Source organism: Lepidochelys kempii, chromosome 8 (assembly GCF_965140285.1).
Source record: "Lepidochelys kempii isolate rLepKem1 chromosome 8, rLepKem1.hap1, whole genome shotgun sequence".
Lineage (NCBI taxonomy): Eukaryota > Metazoa > Chordata > Testudines > Cheloniidae > Lepidochelys > Lepidochelys kempii.
In genome coordinates this window covers 90,653,431-90,663,415 of record NC_136387.1, presented here as the reverse complement: position 1 = coordinate 90,663,415, position 9,985 = coordinate 90,653,431, and the positions used below count along the sequence as shown (strand labels likewise).

Below are 9,985 nucleotides of genomic sequence, written 5' to 3'. Positions count from 1 at the left end.
TGCCTTCTCCGCATCCTCCTCCTCTGGTGAACAGATAAACACACCCTCCTGGCGGGCAGGGCCGGGCACTCGAGTGTGTGCCCACCCCAGGCCGATCTGTCACAGGGAGGCATCAGGCGGGGGGGATCTTGTGCCATCCAGCTTGGACTCCGCTGACAAACTGAGCGTTACTGGGGTTGGAAAATCCGGAGCCTCTGAAAGTGACAACCCCTTGGCCCTGCGCGGGGGCTTTGTCTTCTTTGTAAATGCGCGGTAAGGGCAACCACTGGTTGATGAGCGGATGGTCCAGGACTGTCTTCTGAGAGGCCGGGGGAGGCACTGGTGTCTTGTCCAGGTTTCCCTTGCTCCACTTCCCGTCCCACCCCCTTAGAAAAGTCACGTCGCTGTGAGCCAGATTTGTATACAATGTGGCCGTCCGGTTGGATGATTGTCTCCACTGTTTTTCAGTCCCATCCCTTACAGGAGGGCAGATCATCCGTTGCGCTGCTGGGGGTGTTATCTCCCCCCTCCCCATCCATCCTCCAACCTGAGGAGTACCCGACCTTCCGTACAACCCCCGTTCCCCACATGTACAGCCAGGGCAGCGTTTTCTGAGGACAGGCAGGACTTTCCCTTTGAACGGACGCGCCCCCCACAAGCCGATTGGACATAGTGTAACTTCAAAACACGACCTTTAAAAAAATAATAAATGAAAGCGTGGGGCCCACAATAAACACCTGCATCCTTTCACGAAACCGCAGTGCATGTCCTGCGGCTACCTGGGTTGCTGGTGCTGAAACGCGATTTTGGGGGGAGAGGGACACGTGCCCCTCCGGGCCCCCTTTCGCTACAAATATGTAAGGGCCAGGGGGGTGGGGGAGTGGCCGCGGGCACAGCTCACAGACCCGTCCGGCGGGACAGCCGCCCAACTTCAGGGGGAAGTTTGAGGGGCCCCTTAAACCGGTGGATGGGTTTGAACCTCGAGGTAGCTAGAAAGGAGCTAGCGCGGGCAGGGGAGCTGGGAGAATTTGTGGCGTGGGGGTGCTCAGAGCCACTGACCCAAACTGTAAACCCAGCATCTAAGGGACACCACTTCAAGCCAAGGGGTGCGGTAGCACCCCTACTTCCAGCCCCTCTGAGCCTTGGTGCCTTGAAGCGGCCGACGATTAATGCTGTGCAAATGGGATCTGCTGGCCAAGCCCAGCCAGCTCCGGGCAGGGGGAGCTCGCCCAGGCTCCTCCGCAAACCTTGGGGGGGGGGTTGTTGTTGTTTTGTTTTTTGATCTCGGCAGCGTCCTATATTCCCGGCTTGTCTCTTTTATTCTTTTGTGCTGGGGCGTGTTGTCCTGGCCAGCGGTGTGAATGGAGGTTTTGTAAAGCGGGACAGCTAAAAATGAGCCACATCATATTGTTTGACAGAATGATCCAAGGTGATAAAGTGGCTGCTCCGAAGGGGGTGCAAATGGTTGAAGTCCTAAAAACCAGACCGGCGCTCGCGCTCTCTGCCTGCCGTAGCCTAGAGGAATCTGCCGAGTGCACCAGACAGGCTCACGTCCAACCGGCTGTTGTTCAATGGGAAAGTCTTTTTATTTTAAAAAAAAAAAAAAAAAACAGTTCCGGCTCGGGACCCCCCTTCTCCTCGTGGCAGATGAAAAGCACAATTTTCCAGAGAAAGGCTCGTTTTGATTAAATCTGACATGCTGCTGCTAACTCCATGCTAATGTGAAATAATTAACATAATAGCCATAATTAAAAGCACGCTAACAATGCCATAAATTTATCACACAAATTTACTAGCTTTCTGCCCCTAACTGCTCTCTCATCGTTAATTAAACGTGTTGCCTTTTACAGAATGGATGTTTATACATTTCCAATACAAATAAATCCGCAACCCCGCGTTGGAAACATGACCAATTTTGTTTCACCCGGTGGTCTCCTGGCTTTATAGGCGATTTGTTGCGATTAAAACATCCCCTCCAAATATTGTTTTTTGAAAAGGTGCCGATCCATAAAATGCTTTGGAAATCAGCATCTTTCTAAAAGCCCCCCGGAGGGGGACGACACAAGCTACCCACTGTCCGTGGCCATGAGAATGAAATTGGACACGGGAGCCTTATTTATCCCCTGCTTTAGGGTGGAGATCTGCCCCCTCCCGTGCTTTCAGGGACACCTTAAAGTAAACTACCTCTTCCACTCCGCCCCTCACTTACAGTAACACTGTGCAAATGTTATTTACAAATACTTGCAAGGGGGACAATAAAGGCAGGCGTGGATAATAAACACCAGCCCGAGCGCACGGGGCACCGACATCTCAGCCAGGGTCAGTTTCATTTCAGTAACAAGACTGACAGCGAGAGCTAAGCAACTAACCTCACCCCCATTTTGGCCGCATGTTTTGGGTTTTTTTTAAGATCGGTTTGACAGTAGGACTATCCTCCTCCCCCCCCCCCACACTTATAACAAACCACAATGCTGGTCTAATCCAGGTCAGGTTAACGATTTATATAACTCATTAGTGAAAGTAATAGGCTTAAGGAGATGAAAGAGGACACCTTTGATTCCTCTTTCCTTTAAAACGATTACAGGAGAAGGATCTGCCCCAGCATTGCAATTTCTCCCCAACCCACCCCCAAAAGTCAGCCTCCAGATTTTATTTTTAACTCGCGTCTCACCCGGGAATTTGCTTTGCCTTATTAGAACCAAATTGAGTTGTAATTAATTTCCCCCACTCTATCATAAATTGTTCAATCTTCTCTTTCCTGGATGCTAGATGTGTCTCTATTTGACTCCATATCGATCTGGACTATGCAGTTTTCTTTTCTCCGGTTGCTAAATCTCTTTGTATTTTTTTCCAATCCCTTGCGCGCACGCTACCCTAATTATTTTTGTGCTTTGCTGTATACACCCCCGGGTTTCAGTCCATGTTAATCCTTTAAATTTTAGTAGATTAGGTGGCTGCGTGCCATCTCCCTCTACCAGATTCATTCTGGAAAAGTTTGCTTATTATTATAAAAGGTTTCTTCCTCCCTCTACCCCCAATCCTGACTAAACTCCGGCCTAATGATGGAAAACTTATGACTTTAATAACAAACTGCAATTAGTCTTAAAAAGGATTTACTTAACGCCCATATATTGTCAGATGGACAGGGGCACAGGTTCCTAAACACTTTCTTATAGCTTTGCCACTTCTACCAGTTCTGCACTTCTTAATCGTTCAGTCCTGCAGGGAATTCTTGCAACACAAATTTTACCTCCCCTTCCTCCCCCCTTCTCATATAATAACAGTGTTTTCCATAATGCCGGGCAAGATAGAAAGAGACCCATAAACACAAGCGTCCGTGGCAGAGTTAAGAGCTGGACTTGCAGTGGTCCAGCATTGACCCAAAGCATGTCAAAATTGCAAATCACTCCCTTTGCCCCCAGATCTAAATAGATTTTTAAAAAAGGGGAACAGAGAAGTGCAGGATATGAAAACTCAGGGGAGAAAATTGGAGCATCGAGTCTAAGATCTCCATTTCGAGTCGAAAAGTTTCTGTAAAAGAGATGGGCCCCCTATCAGATGGTAACACTGATTGAACAAGAGATTAGCACAATAGAGCTCTAATCGAGGGGAGACGTTTCTTTTCACGCTAAGCACCGTAATTAATGGTATGAATCAATTAATTTGACTTTTATTGTGTCGAAGAAAAGCTCAACAAATGAAACGGTGGGTTTTCGGAGTTCATCTCCCCCACCATCACCCCGGGAGATTTCAGAGAGTGATAGTGTAATATACATACACACGCACAGAGAATCCTGTTTGTGTCTCTGTGTGTTAATGGTAGGACAAATTCAGCTCCCTGCGAGAAGCCTCGCCATAGCTCCAGCAGGTTTTTAAAGCACCAGAGGAAGAGCTTTGCTGTCCAGATGGCAAAATATAAATTAGGATCATTTGGAGAAAGCGCAAAGAAGACACAAGACGGCAATCAATAAAGCACAGATACACACACACAAAAATCATCGAGAAAAACATTGGCTTTCAAAGCACCGAGCGGCGCTTCCGTGCAGAGAGCGAGCTGGGATAGTGCAATGGTGGGGGCTTGCTTTCTTGTCTAAAATCTTCCTTGGCTGCGTGCGAGGGGTTTTTTGTTGGTTTGTCCGGGGATTTTTTGTTGGCTTGTTTTTTAAATAATGCATAGAGAGAGTCAGTCTAAATCTAAAACAATCACAACCTCATTTCAGCACAGGAAAGGAAAGATATTTTTCCTCTCTCTCTCTCAAAACTTAAAAAAAATATATTTGAGAGTTCGACTTTTTTGGTTAGACACATTTATAATGGTAATTTTAGAAGAGGATTTTTATCTTTGCATTTTAAGTGTTGTCACTTTTTTTAAAAAAATACCCATTCGTTAAACTTTTGCTAGGTCAGACCCAGCCATCAGATTTATTTGGATGAAGATCTCTCCTGAAAATGAATGCTCACATTATCTCGAACTACCTCCCCAAAACAGATATAAAAACAACAGAGTTAGCGCAAGTGTTAACTCCAAGTGACCAGCGCGGATCATTTAAATAGCAATACTGTACCGTATACCTACAGTATATATTGAAGCAAGTTTGATTAAGATCTTCTCCCCACTGGGTAGGGGATAAATCAATCTATCTGTTGCCCAACGTCTTCTGTAAAATATTCCATCAGATCTTCACTCATCAATATTTTTATCCCACTAAAGCGAGCGCTGCTCTGTAGTTGTGATATTCACCTGCTCTTAGCACTGTAAAGTGAACCTTACATTTTTTGTTTGAACCGAATAAACCTTTCAGGCATCGGAAAGCAATTGACATGGTTTTCCCCATTTGTTAATATAAAAGGTAGGGAGGATTATTGATTTCCCTATGTGGACGGTTATATGTTCTTTTTAGGCAGGGAGGGATTTTAATGAGAGACCAATATGTTAATACAGACATTACCGATCTCTCTGATTTATTTTAAAGGGGGAAGGGGGCGGAGGGAAGAGTTTATGTGCCCTTTCGAACAATAATTGCTCATCGGAAATTGTTTTATCCTTTTGCAGTTTTCTACTTAAATATATTTTTTAAATCCAAAACACATGCGATCGTTCAAACAATACACAGGGATTTAAAAAAAAAAGAAGTAAAGAAAAGAAAACCACTGAGCAAACCGTTTCCGACCTACCCAGGTGTTATTGTTCTCAGTTTAAACAGATCCCCTTGTCACAAAAGGAATAGAATTTGTAACCCTGCCTCCCCCTCTTTGGAGCCCCCTTTCCTTGGGACAAGGCTTACCTTGCACTCTGGTGAATAGAGTCTTCACATTCACACACTCCCTCATTTCCTACTTTTTCATATGCTAACGCTGGCAATGATTATGTCGTTAACACCTCTGCCAAAAAAAAAAATGGGGGCACCTAAAGGCTTCTTTATTTATAGTTTCCCTTTGTTATTTTACGTCTTTTTTATTTCTCTCTGCAACTAATCTAATAGATTAATCAATAGCCATTTTCTGATCTTCGGTTTCCAGCTGATGCTGCTGTTGGGGGGAGGGGGGGAACCTACCGGAAAGTGATTTCAGAGCCAAAAGTTGTTGTTGTTGTTGTTAAGCATTAATATGATGATGCAGCCGTTTAGTGTATATTTGGTCGGAGGCGATGGTGCTCATAAACCAAATTGGCAATACCTACACAGTTCAGGCTCTGCTCCTGACCTTTGGCATTTCGCAGGGCGTTTGCATTTAAATAAAAAACAGCCCTCACTTTTTTTTTTTAATGTTAAAATCAGAATGGTTGTTCTCTCGCTCTTTTGCCTGTTTATAGAATTCCAGCATCACCATTGTTGAAAAAAGCTCCAGCCATCATGTAATAAAAATGAAATGCTGCTAACCTGTAATCTTAGATAAAGGCAGACTAATGGTTTCACACTGATATAGTCCTATTTTGGAGTCCCTAGCTAGCGTGAAGGGAGGCTGTGGGCTGAAATGATGCTTGTATATGATCGTGATAAGTAAAGCCACTGTTGTCTCTTTGTTGACAATTCCATGAAACAACTTGAGTTTTGCATGGCTTAACAGTGGGGCGCCTGACGTCAGGCGGTCACGTGGCCACGCCTCCTAGTATATCTTTAACTGGAAAGTAATCTATCAGCCAGTCTTTAAAAAAGGACTTTCAAAGTGGCAAGTGAGTTCTTATAACACCCTGATTTCCCCCCTCCCTCTCTCTCCGCGTCTAGAAATACCTTTCCCCCTCCCTCCAAAAAGGGGAAAGAGAAACAAGAGAGAGGAAGTGTGTGTGGTGGTGGGGGGAAACGAATGAGAGGACTGAAGCAAGACACCCTTTAAGAGAAGAGGTGGAAAGGCTGAGTTTAAAGAGATCTAACCTGCAGCAGCAGCTCAGATGAGCAGTAGAGGAGTTTTGATCGGATCCCAGTTGCTTGCTGGGGAAGCCACCAGCCCAGCTGCTAGAGGCGTTTGATCTGATCCCATATGTCTGCTGGGGGAAGCAGGAACCGGCAGAGACGTTTGATCCCAAATATCTGCTTATAGGAACCAGTAAAGGAGTTTGACCTGCTGGGGAAACCACCACGCTCAGCAGAAAGGAATCGGCGGAGGAGTTTGACCTGATGCCGGCTGCCCTGCTGGAGAAGCTCCCAAGAAGCTCAGCAGCTCCAAGAGGAGTTTGATCTGATCCCAGATGCCTGGTGGAGAAGGCATCGAGCCCCGCAGACTGGGGACTTTGGTGTGATCCCAGGTACCTGTTGGGGGAAGCCACCAAGAAGCCCAGCAGCTGGGGAGGGGAGGGGGGGGTTTGAGCCCAGGTGCCAGCTGGAGAAGCCACCAAGCCCAGCTCACCTCTTTCTCCCCCCTTTCCCCTCCCCTCCCGTCTCACTTTTTCTCTCTCCCCCCCCCAGCCCCCTCCCTTTCCCCTGTGCCCCCCTTCCCCTGAGCGGTGATGACCCTGTCAGGCAGCAGCAGCACCAGCGACATGTCCGGCCAGACCGTCCTGACGGCCGAAGATGTGGACATCGACGTGGTGGGAGAAGGGGACGAAGGGCTGGAGAAGGACAGCGACGGCGAGGCCGGCAGCCCGGCCGGGCTGCACCTGGAGGAGGCGGAGGAGCTGCTGCTCCCCAGGGAGGCGGGGGCAGGAGCGGAGCGCAGCGGCAGCCCGGCGGAGGCCACCCCTAGCGGGGCGGCGGACGGGGCCCAGGGGGCAGGCGGCGGGGAGGAGGGCGGCGGCGGCGGCGGCGGCGGGGGGGCCCTGCCGGGGCAGAGCAAGCCCAAGAACAGCCTGGTGAAGCCGCCCTACTCCTACATCGCGCTCATCACCATGGCCATCCTGCAGAGCCCGCAGAAGAAGCTGACGCTGAGCGGCATCTGCGAGTTCATCAGCAACCGCTTCCCCTACTACCGGGAGAAGTTCCCGGCCTGGCAGAACAGCATCCGCCACAACCTCTCGCTCAACGACTGCTTCGTCAAGATCCCCCGCGAGCCGGGCAACCCGGGCAAGGGCAACTACTGGACGCTGGACCCCCAGTCCGAGGACATGTTCGACAACGGCAGCTTCCTCCGCCGCAGGAAGCGCTTCAAGCGCCACCAGCAGGAGCACCTGCGCGAGCAGACGGCGCTCATGATGCAGAGCTTCGGCGCCTACAGCCTGGCCGGCCCCTACGGCCGGCCCTACGGGCTGCACCCCGGCGCCTACCCGCACCCGGCCGCCGCCGCCCTGCAGTACCCCTACATCCCGCCCGTGGGGCCCATGCTGCCCCCGGCCGTGCCGCTGCTGCCTTCCAGCGAGCTGAGCCGCAAAGCCTTCAACTCCCAGCTCAGCCCCAGCCTCCAGCTGCAGCTCAACAGCCTGAGCGCCGCCGGCTCCCTCATCAAGTCGGAGCCCAGCAGCCGGCCCTCGTTCAGCATCGAGAACATCATCGGGGTGTCGGCCACCAGCTCAGGGAGCAGCGCCCAGACTTTCCTCCGGCCCCCGGTCACCGTCCAGTCCGCCCTCATGGCCCACCAGCCGCTGTCCCTCACCCGGACCACAGCAGCCATCGCCCCCATCCTGAGCGTGCCTACAAACATTATCTCGGGACAGTTCCTGCAGCCCGCAGCATCCGCGGCAGCCGTGCAGGCAAAATGGCCAGCCCAGTAATTAAGAACTACCCCGGGCTCAGTGCTGATTCTTTGCTTTTTTATTATTATTATTATTATTATTTTATATCCATCTATCTATAAATAAGACACTCGAGGGGGGGAAACACCCAACCTCTCTTCCTATCAATCACAGACAAAACCCCTGGACTCTAACAAAATCAAACTAAAAACCTGCACAAAAATGGTAGGATCCAAACTGTACACGCAAAAAAAAAAACCCAATCCCCCTATATTAAAAAAAAAAAAAAAGCCAAACCCACACACAAGCACACAAGGAATGCTTTCTGTACAGGTAAAAAAAGGGGGGGGGGGAATCCAACCAACATTTGTACATATTTGTATTAAAAATTATTGACTTTACTTTTGGGGTTTTTATTTTTTTAAAAAGGCAAATAACAGTAGGGATTAGGAGCTTTGAACTTTCACTTTTTTTGAAGGTTCTTACTCTCCAAACAGTTTTATTGAAAAGAATAAAAAATGTATTAAAAAAGCGGGGAAATTTTAACTATTAAACAAACAAAGAAAGAAATGTTGGGGGGGAAAAGGAGAAAAAACCAGTCATTCTATTATAGAAGTCTGTTTATATATGAATGAATATATGTATTCTAAATGTTATTCCTTCGTGTTGTACACAACTTTGTAAATAAATTTTTAAAATGCTGTTCCTTGTATTATTTGATAATTATATACTAAAGAGAGAGTCTGATCGGGTGACAATTTAGGTGTATAATGTATCGATGAGAAGATTTTTTAAATGATTGAACTAACTAACCTTTTTCTGTAAATACCTAACTTTCCCTTTAATTCAAGTAACCTTTCCAGGAGTTGTTCTTAAATAACACGCTAGTTATGTTAGTTATTGTTTCTATAGATCTTGACTAATTTAAGATCCCATATTTGTTTAGTGCCTACCATAATGAAATAGACGATTAGTGCAGATAACTTCAGTTTATTCAGCCTAAATTGTCAGCGCAATTGCGCAGTGAGCAGGAAACCAATCCAGTTGCAATACCGAAAGGCTTGCCATGGCAAAATCTAATTTAAATCAACAGAATAAAAATAAAACGTTATCCCAATTAGATTATGTTTGAGACACATTAACGCTTTAGAACGCGAGATAATATTTCCCCAAAACATATTATTTTTCTACTATGACTATGTATTTATACAGTCAGTTAAAGTAGCACAAAATTCATAATATCTCTCATTATTCTGAATATACTTTTTATGTGCATTTATTTGCAATTTTAAAAATACAGTTTTAAATTAAACCTCATGGCAATCAAAGGATGTTTACTAATTTATTTTGCGGTAGAATTAATATGTGTGCACCACGAATCTAGTTGTATGAATCTTTCATTATTAATAGAAGGCAAATATTATATTATTAAACAACTGAATCTATAAAGAAGAAGAAATGAGAAATGTTTAATATATTTAAGGTTATTTTATGTTGTAGACTTCTAATAACTAAGTTTCGAGAACAGTTGCAAATATATATATATATATTTGGGCCAAATTAAAGTGACTAAGAGCGATGCCGAAAATAATTCGCTATAAAGTCTGATAGAATTAAAAACACATTTGTTTTCAGTCTGAAAAAAAAAAGAAGCAAGACAGTAAGAAAAGCATTCATTCATATGCATTGAAAATATTTTATTATTCTATTCTGTCCTCGGTCAAAAACGTGTCAGTTTCACCCCAGGTATCGGCAATAAAATGTCAATGTTCACATTCCACATAGACAAGAATCTCCTCTTGTTAGTAAAATGTAATGCATAAAATGCATGTTCAATTAATCAGCTATATTAAGGCTTTAACGACTTATTACTACAGCACTGATTGTGTTGCTTATTTCAAGTAT

General features: G+C 46.2%; 1 protein-coding gene across 1 annotated transcript; it reads left to right on the top strand.

Annotated features, from left to right (window-relative positions):
• Positions 1-6,922: 6,922 nt before the first annotated feature.
• FOXD3 (forkhead box D3) lies at positions 6,923-8,119 on the top strand. The gene has a single exon (XM_073358249.1). The coding sequence runs from the start codon at positions 6,923-6,925 to the stop codon at positions 8,117-8,119; it is 1,197 nt and encodes a 398-aa protein (XP_073214350.1).
• The last annotated feature ends 1,866 nt before the right edge of the window (positions 8,120-9,985 follow it).